At 49.0% G+C, this 16371-nt stretch overlaps 2 protein-coding genes and 1 long non-coding RNA gene across 5 annotated transcripts in view; 1 reads left to right on the top strand and 2 right to left on the bottom strand.

Moving 5' to 3' along the window:
• Positions 1-5039: 5039 nt before the first annotated feature.
• Positions 5040-7308, bottom strand: Hoxb2 (homeobox B2). The gene is made up of 2 exons (XM_027424218.2): positions 6890-7308; positions 5040-6103 (listed from the first exon to the last, which is right to left on the bottom strand). The coding sequence occupies exons 1-2, from the start codon at positions 7269-7271 to the stop codon at positions 5421-5423; spliced, it is 1065 nt and encodes a 354-aa protein (XP_027280019.1). The 5' UTR covers positions 7272-7308; the 3' UTR covers positions 5040-5420.
• On the top strand, positions 6100-16342 carry LOC103160423. Of its 2 annotated transcripts, XR_004770816.1 has the most exons (5): positions 6100-6498; positions 6855-9061; positions 10696-10767; positions 12194-12261; positions 12643-12781. It is a non-coding gene; the product is annotated as an uncharacterized LOC103160423 (long non-coding RNA). The 2 variants fall into 2 exon arrangements; XR_004770815.1 differs by lacking the exon at positions 12643-12781 and adding an exon at positions 15806-16342 and having other exon boundaries at positions 6855-10767.
• The window catches only part of Hoxb3 (homeobox B3), a 54533-nt gene continuing 49791 nt past the window's right edge, over positions 11630-16371 (bottom strand). The window contains exons 4-5 of one of the 2 annotated variants that reach the window (XM_035447957.1): positions 14325-14921; positions 11630-13475 (exon numbers count right to left, since the gene is read on the bottom strand). In XM_035447957.1, the coding sequence (XP_035303848.1) occupies positions 12637-13475; positions 14325-14772 (1287 nt within the window). In that variant the 5' untranslated portion in view covers positions 14773-14921 and the 3' untranslated portion in view covers positions 11630-12636. The remainder of the gene's footprint in view (positions 13476-14324; positions 14922-16371) is intronic. The other variant, XM_035447958.1, reaches the window with a different exon arrangement.

The following is a 16371-nucleotide window of genomic DNA, read 5'->3' as shown; positions in this document are numbered from 1 at the left end:
TAATGAGTTGTAGGTGCAAAGATGCACATTACATTTTGTTAAAATGATTCCACCAGAAATGTGGAGATAGGCTACCGTCAAAGACCAAGAGTCATTTTAGAGTGCAACAATACCCAGCCATAACAAATTTCTCAACATCACCTGTGAGGATTAATAAACACACTTTTAGCCAGGCATTGGTGGCACACGCCTTTAATCCCACTACTTGGGAGGCAGAGGCAGTCGGATCTCTGTGAGTTCAAGGCCAGCCTGGTTTCCAGAGCAAGTGCCAGGACAGGCTCCAAAGCTACACAGAGAAACCCTGTCTCAAAAAACCAAAAAAGAAAATAAATAAATAAATAAATAAACACACTTTTAGCATAAACTAATGTAGACTACATTAGGAACATTTAGTTCTTCCATTTATTTCCCAGAGAGAGAAACTGAGGTCCAGAAAGGGGAAGGGACTTGCCCAGGCATAAGTTAACTTTTTTTAAAATGACTCTGGGTTATCATGATTGCAAGTAATTCCTCAGTTTAATGGTCCTTTGCTTTCACTGTAGTATTAATGAGCCATTTTTCTTGCAAGAAAGATTCACTAAAGAGCATGGCAGACTGACCAGCAACTTTCAGGCCTGCACTGAAGCCATCCTGCTCCAGCCACAGCCACCAATTTATAACCTGTCTGTGCTACAGGCTGCTCATAGTTGATCCTGACCCAATCATGTCCCAGTCAGGATGGAATAACCCTGCCACCCCTGGAGGGGTCAACTTCCCTACCTAGGAACCACTCTCACTCTCCCTTTTCTCTGTATTCAACTGCAAAATCTCAGGGTAAAGGGCAGAATGGCCTAGAGATGGAGAGAGGAAAAGGGGCTAAGTGGGATGAATTACATATTGACAGGGATCCCCTGATTTTGAAATTGAAAGGGGGAATTAAAGATGGCTATCTCTTCCTCCTGGAAATGTGTTACCTCTTTTGTTCTTCTGAGATATCACCCACCAGAGATGGTGAGTTTGTGAATTTGGGGAAGGGCAGAGACAGAAAGGCTGTGTGTTTCTTGGAAACAGAATTTCAACTCTTCTCTAATAATCACCAAGGGGAAGATGGATGCCATGATTTCCTGCATTGGAAATGACTTTCCCTATCATACAGAAAACACATTAATCTAAACACATAGATTGAACTTTGGTGGACCCTCCATTTTAACATAAGAAAGCAAGACTGGCATAGCTGAGATTCTGTCCTCTGAACAGCTGATGTTGGAAGAATGGGAAGGTCTTTGCCGAGTAAAATGGGTCAAAAGTCTCTCTCTCTCTCTCTCTCTCTCTCTCTCTCTCTCTCTCTCTCTCTCTTTGTGTGTGTGTGTGTGTGTGTGTGTGTGTGTGTGTGGCTGTGTGTGTGTGTGTGTGTGTGTGGCTGTGTGTGACTGTGTGTGTCTGTCTCTTTCTGTGTGTCTGTGTGACTGTGTGTGTGTCTGTCTCTCGGTCTCTGTGTCTGTCTGTCTTGTGTCTCTCTGTGTGTATGTGTGTGTGTCTGTCTGTGTGTGTGTGTCTGTGTGTGTGTGTCTGTATGTGTGTGTGTGTCTGTCTGTCTGTGTCTGTGTCTGTGTCTGTGTCTCTCTCTCTCTCTGTCTCTCTCTCTCTCTCTCTCTCTCTCTCTTCTCTCTCTCTCTCTCTCTCTCTCTCTCTTTCTCAGATGTATTGGTTTTATTTTTAAGTGTATGGGTGTTTGCCTGCATATAGGTCTGTGCACTACATGTGTGTCTAGTGACGGTGGGGGTCAGAAATGAAGGATCGGCTGCTCTGGAACTGGAGCAGCCAGTTCAAATAATTGTGATGGGTGATGTCCTTCTGTATGCTGTGAATATGTTTCTCTTATTGGTTGATGTTTCAGCCAATGGACAGGCAGGATGTAGCCAGGCAGGAAGTATAGGCGGGGCTACCAGACCAGAGGAATTCTGAGAAGAGAAACTCAGAGAGGAGTCTCTAGAGAGAGGAGAGACTCCTTGTAGCTGCCGAGGAAGAAAGAGCCCCCGAACCACCAGTAAACCAAGACCACATGGAGCTACACAGATTAATAGAAATGGGTTAATAATTAAGAGAGAACTAGCCAATGAGAAGCCTTAACCATCAGCCAGTTTATAATTAACATAAGCCTCTGTGTGTTTATTTGGGACTAAACAGCTGTAGGACCAGTGGGACAGAAACTTCCATCTACAATGTGGGTACTGGGAAATGAACTCAGGTCCTCTGCAAGAGCAGCTAGTGCTCTTAAAACTGCTAAGTCAACTAACTCTCCAGACACTATTATTTTTTGTTGTTGTTTTTCGAGACAGGGTTTCTCTGTGGCTTTGGAGGCTGTCCTGGAACTAGCTCTTGTAGACCAGGCTGGTCTCAAACCTGGGATCTCCCAAGTGCTGGGATTAAAGGCCTGCGCCACCACCACCTGGCTATTATATTATTTTTGAGGGTTTTTTGTTTGCTTGTTTGTTTTGTTTTGTTTTCTGAGAAAAACAGTCATTCTGTAGACCAGGTTGACCTATAAGTCACCATGTAAATCAGTGTAGCCTCAAACTCACAACAGTCCTCCAGTCTCAGCCTTCTGAGGTCTGGGTTTGTAGGTATGAGCCACCATACCCATCTATTCCTTTTTTGAGACAGAGACTCATGTTTTTGGAGACATTGCCTCACTATGTAGTCTAGGCTAGCCCAGAACCCACTGTCCTCCTGACTGGACCTCCTGAGTGCTAGGATGATAGGTGTGCATCACCATGCCCAGCTCTTAAAAAATTCTTAAGCATGGAGGGAGGCAGAAAGCAAGGTGGCAATGTAATATAGCAGTCCTTCTCAAACTTTAATGTGCCTATAAATCATTTAGAAATCTGCTAAATTGCAGATTCAGGTTCTGTGGGTGTGGAGTAGGGCCTAAGATTCTGCATTTCTAACTAGCTCAGGTAATGTCGGTGCTGCTGGGCCATGGAACAACCCATCATCTATAGAACTGAAGCTGCAGGGATCCCTGGGTATTTCAGCATCCCCAAATGGGGTTTCTCTGCAGCTCCTGCATTTTGGCATTGATGAAGGGTATTCTCCTCTTGACCAAAGAAAGCTGGAAGGTGGGTAATTAGTGAGATCCTTCTGGTATCCTTGATCTTTGTAACAACCTAGTATAGGGGCAAGACCATTTTTAATTAGACTAAATTATCTAGTTTGGCTATCCATAGAAATCAAAGCCCCGGCTGATATGTCTCTTTCATTTTGCTAGAGCAAAGATGGCTTGTGTGCTGTGATTTTTAAGATGTTAAACACTGCCTGTGCACATATTTTATAGAGAAATAAACACACAGTCCAATGAGATGGATAGTGTGGTTTTAATATATTATATATTCACTTATTTATGGGGAAAATAAACACACAAGCCAATAAGCTGTGTATTATTACTTTAATATAATGAATTTATTTCATACCTATATATTTTATGAGGGAAAATAAACTAATAAGATACACGATATTATTATAATAACACATCTAATTGTTCTATATTAATTCATTTATGAGAGAAATAAGTGCAATTTAACATGACATAAGATTATTTAATGCATGAGGTGAATTCTATGTTAAGACAGTTTAAGGGATTAAATTCCAGCTGAATAAAATGTGTGTACTTCCCACACCGAGAAACCCGTTGGGGGAAAAAATGCAGTGGGTTTGTCTAGCCCTCCATGTTATCTCCTATGTTGGCTCCTGCTGGTCCGAGAGAAAGGTCTAGGAGGCCTCGGAAATGAACTGCTTAAAAAAAAAAAAAAAAGAAAGAAAGAAAAAGAAAAAAAATAAAAAGGCAGCATCTGCCGGGGAGGTAGGTGTCTGTTTCTGATCCCGAGAAATATTAAACAAACCTGAGGAGGATGGATGGCTTTCCAGGGTCCCTTAAATCTCCTGGTTCCGGAGAACAATCCCAGAGGCAGATGGGCAAGAGCGATCCCTGCTTCGCCTTTACTGAGTTTACAGAGCCGGGAAGGGTGCAGTGGGGGGGCAAGAGGAGGGGAGCCGTGTTGAGATGGAAAATGAAGTTGTTGGTCAAGACAGGTGGGCCTGCGTTTGGAAAACGCTCTGGCACGCTTTCAAAGCCCAGAGCAAAGGATCAAAAGCCACAGTGGGTGAAGCGGTCCCAGGCCCCCAGCCCGCCTCCCCCTCCCACACCACAGGGACTCTTCCTTGTGTCCCCTCTCCTCTCCATCCCCGAGGCTCTTGCTTTCTTTTTCGTAAGTGAAATAAGATAAAACCCCACAATTGGTGGGAGGCTCCCAGACTGTGAAAGATCTGGCCTCAGGAAAGTGGGGGTGGGGACGGCCCGGGAGCCGGACCGAGCATCCCGCAGTCGCTGTCATGGCGGCCACAGTGGCTTCCCTGGCTCTCCTAGCTGCCCGGCCCAGCGCCATTTTGAGCATCTCCCCTGCTTTCTGCTCTCCGGGCCGCTCGCTCGCTCGCCAAGCTAAACCTTCCCGCGTTGTAGGCAGAACACTTCCTGAGCAGCCTCCCGACTTCTGGACAAACTCCTAGGCCCGATTCCAGTCCTAAGCGACCTGCAGCCCAGCAGCACTCGGGCGTAGGCCTCGGCCCAGGCTTGCAGCATCGCATCCTGGCTTCTGCACCTGAAGCCAGAAGGCTAGCAAGTCAGAGGATTCCCTTTAATTCCTTTAACTCCGTGCCGACTCCAGGACTCGAGGCTGACGGCCCCTGAGACATTTTCTTGCTTCTGTCCACCACCCCAAATTTATTTCCAAGCAGGGAGACAGGGAACATCCGAACAGGGCCAAAGGCCGACTGCTGGCCTTGGTGACCAAGCTTCCACTAAACTACCCGTTCATCCTGGTGTCGTGGACAGAGAAGTGACACCAAGCAGGGCCACTTTTGTGCCACCCGGACTTCGCCAGCCTGGGAAAAGGGGCCATGCTACCGCTTGGTCGCCCGAGCCAGACCAACCTCAAGTGAGGCCTGGAAAAGCGAAGACTGGCCATAGGGACTTGGGAAAAAGAGCTGGATCCCAACACAAACACTCGTTTTCGTATTATAAAGACATTTATTTAATCTATGAAAATAATGTACAATAAATACTTTCCCCTTTTCCTATTATTAAACAATTTTAATAAATAATCTACCATCTAAAACTTAAAAAAGAGGAAAATAGGTCCCTCTCGTTCTTTTTAAGAAAACCCTCCCCCACTAGAGTTTAATTATTCCTGAGATTTCGTTGGAAGGTGGAATTTTTCTGTGTGGTTTTAAAAAGTGATAGGGAGTGGATTAAGCGCTAATTCATTAACACCTGATTTTAGCAAAACACATAAATTTGACTAGGGGTGGAGAAGGCTCGATTTTTTTTTTTTTTTCCTCCAACAGCCAAAGAGGACCAGGTGGAAAGGATCGAGGAAAGAAAAAGGTTAGGGAAACTGCAAGTCGATGGCACAGAGCGTGCTGGTGAAGAAGTCTAGCTCTTCCTCGGAAAAGGGGACGGGGCTGTCCAGCGAGCTCTGCAGGCTGGGAGAAAGACCTCCGGACATCTGGAGACAGGAGTCTGCAGCGAAGAAGTTGAGGTCCGGCAGGAAAGGCGAATCCGGCTGCTCAGGACAGGTGTCTTCGGGCAGGGTCTCTGGCTGCAGGCCTCGGGCTCTGAGCATCGTGCAGCCAGGGCTCGGCGCGCCCATACTCTCCAGGGAAGTGGCAGGAGGCGCGGGCGGCGGTGCGCCCTGGGGACCCTGCGCTGCCTCGGCCGGGAGGAAGCAAGCTTCTCGCAGCCGGTGAGAGGCGGAGGCAGGGCCTGGGCTGACTGCGGATTCCTCTGCTGGGTCTCCCGAGTCGTCCGGGGCGCTCGGCCCGCCTGGATCCCCATCCGGAGGTTCCCGATGCTGCGTCTGCCGCTTATGTTTCATGCGTCGGTTTTGGAACCAGACTTTGACCTGCCTTTCGGTGAGGTCCAGCAAGGCGGCGATCTCCACGCGTCGCGGCCGGCACAGATACTTGTTGAAATGGAACTCCTTCTCCAGCTCCAGCAGTTGCGTGTTGGTGTAGGCCGTGCGCAGCCTGCGCGAGCCGCCGCCGCCGCTCTCCGACAATCCCGGGCCATCTGCGAAGAAAGCACCCTGCTCCTCAGAGAGGTCTCAACCCAGCCTGGCTTTAGCTGAGATCAGGAGCACCCCATTCGCTAATAAATGATCAGCACTCCTACTCGGGCTCCCACCCCACCCCCCAAAGTGGTTCCCTCTCTGTGTCTTTGGTTTTGGGGGGGGTGAGATTTCCTTTCTTTCTTTCTTTCTTTCTTTCTTTCTTTCTTTCTTTCTTTCTGTGCTCTCCCACGCAGGAAGACCTGGCGGGGTCAGGTCGGTGCATTCAGAGCCGCCCACGGGCCACCTAGGGGGCGGGGAGCAATTCCTTTTCGCTCCCAGAACCTCAGAGCCTCCCTCCCTCAGTCCTCCCAATGGACCCCTCAATTCGGAACTTTCCACCTCAACCGGGAAAGAGGTATCTTCACCCCTTTCCTTCCTGGCTTTTGAATTTCCCCTGTTCTCCTAGGCATGGGAGAAATAGGAGGATCGCATCTTTTCCTGGCTTCATATTCAATCCCAGGCACAAGGCTTCATTCCTCTACACAGATAATGGGGAAACACTTCAATCGAACCATTTTCTTTTAGCACATAAAAAGCACCCTACCCCCTCCCAGTCAGCTTCCAAAATCTGCTGGGTGGGGGGAGTGGTGTTGGTGCTCGCAGTGGCTAGGCCTGGACCCCAGCGGAATAATCTTCTCTAACCCCAGAATCCATCGACACAGGGAACCCACCAGGCTCCCCACCACCTCACTTTCTTCCCTTCTCTTCCAGCTGCCCCTCACCCCGCCCCCACTACGCTTACCCACCTGAAGGTGATCCGACCCCGGAGACCCGGACCGAGGAAGCTGCTGGAGAAGGAGATGCGGCGGATTGGCTGGGTTTCTTGGCGGATTTCTTCTCTTTCATCCAGGGGAACTCGGGGGCTGGGGGGGCGGCGAGTGGTGGCGGTGGCCGCAAAGCAGGCCCATCTTCGGCTTGCTTTTGGCTCCCGGGTCTCTGAAGGGTGGAGGCGCCGGGCTGGAGGCTGGGGTAGGTTTGCTCCAGAGGAGGAGGAGGAGGAATTAATGTCGACTCCTTGATTGATGAAGTTTGAAATGTCTCCAAGACAGCGGGGAAGGAAGTCAGACACTCGGCGAGCGATGGCTGGCTGTTTATAAACCCAATCTCCCTCTCAAATTCAAAATTCATGGCTTTCAATGGTGGGGGAGGGGGCCTGCTGGGGGGGGCGTCAGGAGGGAGGATCGGAAGGGACCCCCTCTCCCGCCCCCCCCAGGTTTATTCAATGAAGCGATTTCGCGGGGGAGGGGGATTTCTCTCTCTCTTTTTTTTAAATTTAGGCCTTTATAATTGTATATTGCTGATAAATACACGCGTATGGGGACTCTCTCTATTAAACCCAGGACTCCGACGAAATTGCAGGGAATTCATGGTCACGGGACCGGTCTCCGCCAATCGCTCGTCTGGGCCTGGTGGAAAACACAGGCATTATTTGCTTTAATTGATTCAAAAACTCCAGAGGACCACGACCTGGATACCATAAGCCTTCCTCCTGTACCCCCATTCCAATACCAGCGCCCCACACTCTCCCCAATTGCTCCTTTTCCCCCCAAGAAAAGCCAGAAGAACCACTTCCTCCCCTTCAGAAACTGTGTGGTGGTGGGAACCTGCCAAAGGACCACATTTAAGGGAGAAGTGGGCTTCTTGTCTAAAGATTTTAATTGAGTCAATTAATATGCTTTCTTTATGTGGTCATCAGTACCTTCTCACCCTTCCAACCACCCCCCAAAAGAGCAAAAGCTCATTCGGGAGGAAGTGGGAGTAGAAAGAGGTTTCCACTCTTTGGGGGAAAGGTCAATATTAAGGTGAAAAATCAGAACGGAGATTGATGAATGGCAACACTAACCACCACCAGCCCAGTCCCACCCACCCTCTACATGCAGCAGTTCAAACTTAAGAAATGCACAGGCTGGCACGAAGCAGTCAGGTGCCAGGAGCACTTTGGAGCACTGGTCTCCCTCTCCTGTTAGCTGCCCTGGATTCTCTTCTCTGCCCAGTATTTACAGGCAACCCTTTACATCCACCTGCCTTCCTGTTGAGGTCATCTATACTCACACTCTGACACCCCAGCACTGGCCATGGGAGGGTCTAAGAAGGTCTAAGATGGCAGACACATTCATAGTCCTCAGGTTGTATCTATGGCTACATCCAAGGGCAACAAGGTAGCCATCCACATAACTTTCAAAGCTAAAGTCAATACATGGGGGGGGGCGCTTTCCCTCAGGACAAAGGGACTTTCCCTCCCATATTGGCTTTTGTGCAATTGTTTTTAATCCCTGCTTTTAAAAAAGTTCCCTAAAGATGAAGGGACGAGAAATAACGACCAGCACTGAGATTATATTCTGTTTACGGCCCCCAGAGGGGAAAATTTAATGTATTTTATTGTGAGAAGATTATGATAGGCTCAACTTTAGAATGTTGTAATTTACTAGAGGGAGGAGACACAAAACTCAGAGCCACAAGCAATTTGGTGGGAAACTAGGCCTCAAAGCTGAAAATGCAAAGTCGATCTGGGGGAAGATTTTTAAATAAGTGGGTCAGAGGGACCAAGAGGAGATGAGGCGATCAATCTTAACCCCCTGACAGCTCCCTCCGATTGCTTCAAAGAATTTGGCTCTTTGGGAAAGCAGAGGGAACAGCCTAAATTCCACATCCCTTAAAAAGGCCTGAGGGAGGGGGTAGCAAAAGAGAAAGGTGATTCTGGGAGGGCCAGGAAACAGATGGGAAATGGGGACAGAGGGAAGGCGCTAACTTGGGTGGAAAGTTTGCCTCGGAGAACTCCCACGGCTCTGGCCTCCCCTCCCCCTCTTTGCTCTCTGCCGCCCAGCCTAGAGGAGGAGGCTGTTTAGCAGAGAAATGGCAACTCAGCGGAGAGCTGGAACTAGAAACTTTCTGTCAATGTAAAGTCCGCGTGGGTGGTGGTGAGTATTTATAGAAAGGGGGGGGAAAGGAAAGAAAATAAAAAGAGAAGTCTGACTAGAAGGTGGGTGGCGGAGGAGCTGGATGTATCTGGCTGCAAGCACAGAAAGAGGCAGGCTCTTGGGGAACTGCTAATTGGGCCAGAGGGCCAGAGAGGGAAGTGTGTAACTCAGTTTTTAAAAATTAGATGTATACAATATTATATATAGTATATTATATGTATATATATATTCCACTTGGGTGGTGGTTAGCAGGGAGGAATCCAAATAGTAGCGGTGTGCAGGTTGTACAGTGAGGCCTGTGAGGGGCTTTCTCCATGGTGGTGCCCTTGGACACCTCTACAAGTTTTGTAACAAACCAGTTGGCTGCATGCAGTATCCAGGGTTCTTCTAAGGCAATTGGGGCCCAGACTGTCCAGTAGGAAATATAGCTCTCTAACCCTTGATGACAGATTTTATGGCCAGATCAGTGAAAGGCAGAAAATTTGGGTGTTAAAGGGAGGGGACAAGAGAACCCTTAGAGACATCCCTCCTGCACCCTATCTGATAGGAATCTTACAGCACAGATTTTTAGCCACGTTCTTAACAGCTTTAGCTGAGTACCTGGAGTCATGAAGACAGAAGGCTAGCTTCTGTTTTTGTTTATAGCCCTAGCTTCAAGCCAAAGCACTGCTTTTCATCTATCTAGCTAAAGTCTCTCTTATAGATAAATAATTTATCTTATTGATAAATAAATAAACCCACCCCTCCCTTCCTCCACCTCAGAGCCAAACATGACCCTTCATGTAGTTATATCATTCAGAAAAAGTTACTCAGGGAAGACACAAAGGAAAGCAAAGACAGACCCCTGAGCGTTATTTGATCCCAATCAAACTTTGCACGCTCCTCTGCCTTTAATTTATAGCCTGACCCAATGCTAAATTGCTTGCTGCCTGGATGAGCCAAGTCCAGTTAAAAAATCCTACTTGGTGGGGAGGGGGTATAGTATTGAGGTTGTTTTTTTATTGTTATTTATTGTTGCATAAAGACTGTAATTACTAACCTTGGACTGCCAGGATGCAACATAAAAATGAAAATCAGCCCTCGCTTTAAGGCTGAGGGCCTGGAACGATTCTCACCCCCCCCAAATCACCACTACCACCAAATATATGCTCCTAATTAAGCAATGCGGGCGGGCACAACGCGTACAATTAGAATTATGTAACTCTTCAGCAAGCAGCCATCGCTTCTTTCAACGAATTAGCTCCATATTTCAGCCTCCCTGTCTCCTCGCTCTTATCGGATACTGCGATGCGGTGGTGACATTTCATCTTTGACAGACCCTCTCTATCCTCGCTCCAATGTGATAAAACTTTTATGGAACCAGGACTAAGAAATGAAGTTTTCCCAAGGATAGTGGAAACAGAGCCTCACATTAGCCTGGGGACCATTTTATTTACGCTGGGTTTCAACAGCTTCCCTCACTTCCTTCCCGTTTCCCTGGCAAGAGAAATCAAACCAGCCTCCTCAGTTCCTTTGCCCTGGGCTTCATTTAATGATTTAATTTCACTTTAGTTCTAAGGCTTGACTGAGAAGTCTAGGCCTCGGTTTGTTGTTGTTTCCCCCAGATTAATCATTTTCCTTTGTTTTCATTTTAGACCCAATGGTGGTTGGGCTTCGGGTCACGTGACAGCCTCCTTGTAGCTCCGGAAGAGAACCGTGAAGTTTAGGTTGCCTGGAAGAAGCAGTAACAAGCTAGATTTTGGTTTGGTTTGATGTGGGCAGAGGGGTGCATAGAGGTAGTGGTCAAAGGAAGAAAGGCCAAGGACTGAGAGAAACAGGGAGGCAAAGAGGCTAAACAGACAGCCCAAGATTCCCTTCCCTCCCCCAACTTGTTAGTTAAACCTTAGCTGAAGAACTTGGCAGAATGGTCCAGACTGCTATGAATGTCAAAAAACCAAGTTTAAACCAGGAGGAAAGCTTGGGAGGGAGACAGGGGCCTGAGCAGTAGACAAAAGGGTCAGGAAAGTGTCTTCAATGCTCCCCTCTTAGGGGGCATTTGGCAGCTGGAGCCTTTTCTCTGCAATCTGAATTGGACCACCAGGACAAGATAAAATTGATAACAGAAAGTTTATTCAAGAATTGTTTTGACAGACAACCCTTTTAACTAAGGAAAAAAAGTAACTACAGAAGAACAAAGAAAGTTCCAAGAGAGAATTAACTCTAACTCTACAAATTCAGGACTATACAGTGACCATTAGGAGCTGAGTTCATGCCTTTTAGAACTAATTACAATTGCTCATAAGTACGAGTTTAACATAAATCTACAGCTCTTGTCTAGAATACAACAAAAACTAAAATAGCTGGTTTTACATGACAGGAAACAACATCCTTTATAACAAGTAAATACTAAAAAAGTACATTTTTTTCCTTTTTGTTCATCATATAAATACATAATGTAAGGGGGATAAATAATACAAAAAAGAAAATATTTTAACAGGCTATAACCAATAAATATATATGAAAATGTTCACTAGAACACACACTTTTTGAGCGAAGCTGGACTTCTGCAGGCCCAGGCATCTCTCACAGTTGTTTTTTTTTTTTTTTTAATATCCATTAAAATGTAAACTCCAAGTGCAACAAGAGTGCCCTGTCAGGGACTGGAGCAAGGTACACAGGCCCAGCTGCAGCCCCTGCCTCAGACAGACAGTTTGTTCAAATATACCCTGTTTTCACGTTAAGTCAAGAGAGTAACAGAAGAAAAAGGAAAGAGGAGAGCTTCATGTGGATTGCTTTCCATGGAGAGAGAGTAGGATGGGGTGGAAGCTGAGAGGTTGCAGAGTGAGCAAACCTCCAGTCCTGACAACTTGCCTGCCTTAGCCTCTTAACTTTTCCTTAAAAGAAAAATATATATATATATTTCTATTATAGGCGGCTCTGACTTTCAGGATCTCTCACCATCCCTGAGCCCTCTAGAACTTGTAAGCAATAGGAGTGGGGTATGGATATGACCCTAGAGCAAAAAATCATGGGGCTAGAAATGGGGCATGGCTGGAAGCCTCAGACAGATAGGGGCAAATTGAGGCTTCAGGGGGGTGGGAGGGAAACACTTTGTGCCCTTAGATTTAAATGTGTTTTCTTATTTTTCATAAGGAGAATGAAAGGGAACACCAAAAAAACCAAAAATCAAGATCTGGGGGGGAGTTCCACAGAGATGGAAGGTAAGTTGGTTGGTTGATGAAAGCCAAGCCTTAATTTTTAAATGTGCTTCTCTGCCCTGCTTGCCCATCTTGGTTCCCTCTATCTGACTCCCTTTCCAGTCTTGGTCGTGCTGGAGCCCTGGGATTGATGTGGTCACCTCCAGCCTCCTGCGAATTCCTTTCCAAGGGTATGGGCAGGCAGATGGAACCAGTCTTGTAGGGACAGCCCTTCAGGCCAGGGACAGGGGAAGGCGCCCCAGGCCTGCCTTGTTTCCGGAAGCCTGCAACAACCCTAACACACACCTCTTCCAGGCCTCCAAACTTGCCCCCACCACCAGCTCCACCACCTCCTTGGCCCTTGATCTCCACACCCCCACCCTCAACCCTCCCCTCCCCTCACAGGTGTGTCAATTTGGGTGCTTCTTGGATTCTACCCTGAGGCGGTGCGTGGTGAGAGGAGAGGTCTGTGTAGGTGGGGTGAGGCTCACAGGGTCCGTGATGCTGGCTGGGGGCCATAGGGGGCGCCCCGTTGTAGTCCAGGTTCCCCGAGGGGTGGTGAGAAAGGTGATTGAGGCCGTAGAGGGAGGGGCCAGCAGGGGGCGGCAGCGGATCCGCGTAGCCACCCCCGCCCACGTACACCGGACTGCCCTGCATGGTGGGCGTCCCGTAGGCGCCCCCGTTGGCTTGGAGGACGTGGGGCTCATACTCGGGCGCCGGGGTCGGGGGGTACTTCTGTGGGGCGCCGCAACCCTTGAGAGGGGTCTGGTAGTTGGAGGGCAGCGCGTAGGCATTCTGGTGGCCTTTGCCGAAGGCTGGCGGGGACGGGCTGTCATAGCTGGGGGTCATGGAGTGTAAGGCGTTCATGAAGCCGGCCGTGGACTGCATGGGCTGCGGGGGGCTGCCGGCCGGAGAGGGACCCCCGGACGACGAGGCCAGCCCTTTGGCCTTCTGGTCTTTCTTGTATTTCATGCGGCGGTTCTGGAACCAGATCTTGATCTGGCGCTCGCTGAGGTTCAGCAGATTGGCCATCTCCACGCGGCGCGGCCGGCACAAGTAGCGGTTGAAGTGGAACTCTTTCTCCAGCTCAACCAGCTGCGCGCTTGTGTACGCCGTCCGAGCCCGCTTGGACGCCGCCGACCCCGGGGGGCTCTTGTCCCCTCCCCCGCCTCCACTGCCGCCCCCGCCGCTGCTACTGCCGCCGCTGCCGCCGCTGCCGCCGCCACCACAACCTTCTGCTGGACCCGAGGGGGAGGGGTGGGAAGGGAAGAAAATGAAATAAAAGATAATTACTGAACACGCCGAAATTGAATGCATCGTTTCTTAATAAATCCAGGTCTGGACTCCGGAGCCACCGCCACCCTCCCCCTTCGCGTCCCCGCCTCCTCCTCAACACCCCCCTCCCACCTCCCGTCGCATTAGCGGACACTCTATAATAGTGGCATTTATTAAGAGACCTGTTCTCCTCTCACTGCCCTAGCTTATGAAAATTTGATCATGTCACGCAGACAGAGCTGCGTGGCCATTTATTTAGGGTTAGATTTTTGCTTGTGCGCGCACCCCTCCTCGTATATCCAAATCCAAGTTTGAGATGATCCCCTCCTTCTGTCTGTCCTCTTTGCAAGATGGGTGACTGAGAACACCTTGGGGGGTGGGGGGGACTGGACACTGGTGGGCAGGGCCTGGAAGTGTGGCACTAGAGACTGTGGTGGCTGAAGGCCAGGACCCCAGGCCGCCTGAGCGATGGTGATTAATACCCACAGTAATCATACTTAATAATAATCTATCCTTGATGATTCTGTGCCCTCCAGGCGATGCGGCCTTGGGAAGGGCTCTGATGCCAACCGTCCCACCTCCTGGAAATTCTTGGAAACCCAGGTGGAGGTCGGCTGGAGGGACTGGGTGTTGGCAGGGTCAGAGGTCATCAGGTGGGGAGAGGTACCGAAAAAGGAGAAAAGCAAAAAACACCAGGCAGCCACATAATCTTGTTCCCAGGCGCCTTGTGGGCGCCTACGTGTCGGATGCTAGAATAACAGTGACATTCCTCGACTGGACAAAAGCTGACGATGAAGGCAGAGAGCTGGTACCTGTGCCGGGGGAGCTGGTTTTCAGCTTGGACGTTTGCCTTGACTCTTTCATCCAGGGGAATATCTGTTTGGTGAGGGTAGAGTTGGAGCCGGGACCGCACTTGGGGGGGCCACTTTTGCTGGGTCCGCCCCCATTATTGCTGTTGCTAGTGGTACTGGTAGGTGCGGCGCTGGGTGGGGGTGAGCCCGGTGGGGCGGGCAGGGGCTCTGGGGCCAGGCCGGGCCTCATGCAGCTGCCGTTGAGCTCCTTGCTCTTGGCATGTGGAGCGGCATTGCCCAGGGACTGCAAGGAACACGCTGAGCGCTGGTAGTCACCCTCCAGGTGCGTAGCGGCCTGAAAGGGGGGCTGGGGAGGCCCGTCGTAGCCGAAACCATTGCTGCCAGGGTACGAGGAGTAGCCTCCGAAGAGCGCAGCTGCGGTGTTGTCGTAGTAGGTGGCTTTCTGCATCGCTGGGCGAGGCCCGGGCAGTGGGTGGCAACTTGCAAGGGCCTGATACCCTCACGACCGGACATTGGCACCCCTGGGGGTCACGTGATACGCCGGACCCCCCTCCCCTTTCTGCCCCCCTCCTCCCGGGTCTGTTCCAAGCGGCTGACCTGTGGGGCGAGAGAAGAGACACAGGGGGAGAAGAGGACTGGGCCTCGAATCCATCTTAGGAACTAAAAAGGGAACTGACATCAATAGTTTTGGTTTTGGGGTTTTTTTTGTTTTGTTTTGTTTTGTTTTTTTGTTTCTCTCCTCGCCAGTCTTTCTGCAGCAGACGCTGGGACCAAGTATCTGACCTTACATGGATGATTCTTGCTTCAACTTTAATTTTAAAGGAAACAAAACAAAACACGGATTTTCATTTCGATTTAAAAAAGAAACCAGGATGGAACTCCTTTAGGAAATGCTTAGAAATAGAATGGTGTTGCATCGTGGACCTTCTCTCCTGCTTGTGCACCAGCCCCTGGCCTTTCCTACAATTTTTGCTAACCTCCCCCCAACTCTGGGATAGGGCAATTCCAGGGAGGGAGCACTATTAGACTCCAAAATAAAAGCATCTTGGAGATTCCTTGGTCCAATGTAGAGAGACCTCTCTGCCTCCCCTCCCTACTCCCTCCAGATCCTTCCACCCAAGCACAGTCTAGCCTGGAAGGAACTTGCAGATCTTGGACCCAAGCCAGACTGAAAAGCAAGTTCATCTGGGACCCTTCCCTCCAGGAAGATCACAACCGCCTAAAGTAGAAAATTCCTGAAGATTTTTAACTCCCAGAGCCAGTGGAACCAAGCTCCATCCATCTATGTCCCATCTGCAGGGACCATCACCTCCAGTCTTGGCTCAGGCAAGCCTGGGACCTAGCAGCTAGGGGCCCCTGTGGAGCCTCCAAATGGACCGTGGTTGTTTAGATTTCCCAGGCAAGACCGGTTGGTGCTATGACCATTTGGCTTGGGTCTCCCCCATCCTTTCCATAATAGTCTCTTTTCTTTTCTTTCTCAGGAAAAAAAAGTAAAAAGAAAAAAAAGATTGTGCAACTGCTGGAATTTTCTACTGAGGTGGGGGAGATTATTCAGGATGAAAAAGACTCACAAAAGAATTTGAACACGATTCTTCTCTGGGTTTGAAACGGGGGCTGTTTACTGAGGTTCCCAACAGCAAAATAAAATAAAGTAAAGTAAAATTGCAGTCACTATTTTACTACAGCCCTTAAAAGTGCACCAGAAAAAATAAAGCTTAACCATATCAGGGAAGTTTGTATTTGTTCCCAGATTTCTGACTGTGTCTCCCCTTTCCCTGTGTCTCCTCCAGCCCTCCGTGGGTGGGTACTTCCCTGTAACCTCCAGACTGATCATGTGCTTTTGGAAAATCTTAAAATATCATTCAGCCCAGATGGTCAAATCCAAAGAAAACTTAGTAAAAAGAAAACGGAAGGAATGCAAGTGGCGTGAGTCCCTCCCTCACATAAATGCTGCTTTTAATGATAGATTCATACTTAAAAGGGAGCTGGTGTAGCCCTGAGATCCGATTGGTTTCCGAGAAATTTTTGTTTCTGGAAATACACATGG

Source organism: Cricetulus griseus, chromosome 7 (genome assembly GCF_003668045.3).
Source record: "Cricetulus griseus strain 17A/GY chromosome 7, alternate assembly CriGri-PICRH-1.0, whole genome shotgun sequence".
Classification (NCBI taxonomy): Eukaryota; Metazoa; Chordata; class Mammalia; order Rodentia; family Cricetidae; genus Cricetulus; species Cricetulus griseus.
This window is presented reverse-complemented; position numbering and strand designations above follow the sequence as displayed.

What these genes read in the sequence shown, in the direction of transcription:
- Hoxb2 (XM_027424218.2), bottom strand. Translation starts at nt 7,271, where the DNA reads ATGAATTTTGAATTTGAGAGGGAGATTGGGTTTATAAACAGCCAGCCA. An exon ending in CGGGGTCGGATCACCTTCAG is followed by an intron (nt 6,104 to 6,889) that starts GTGGGTAAGCGT and finishes CTTTCTTCGCAG; the next exon opens with ATGGCCCGGGATTGTCGGAG.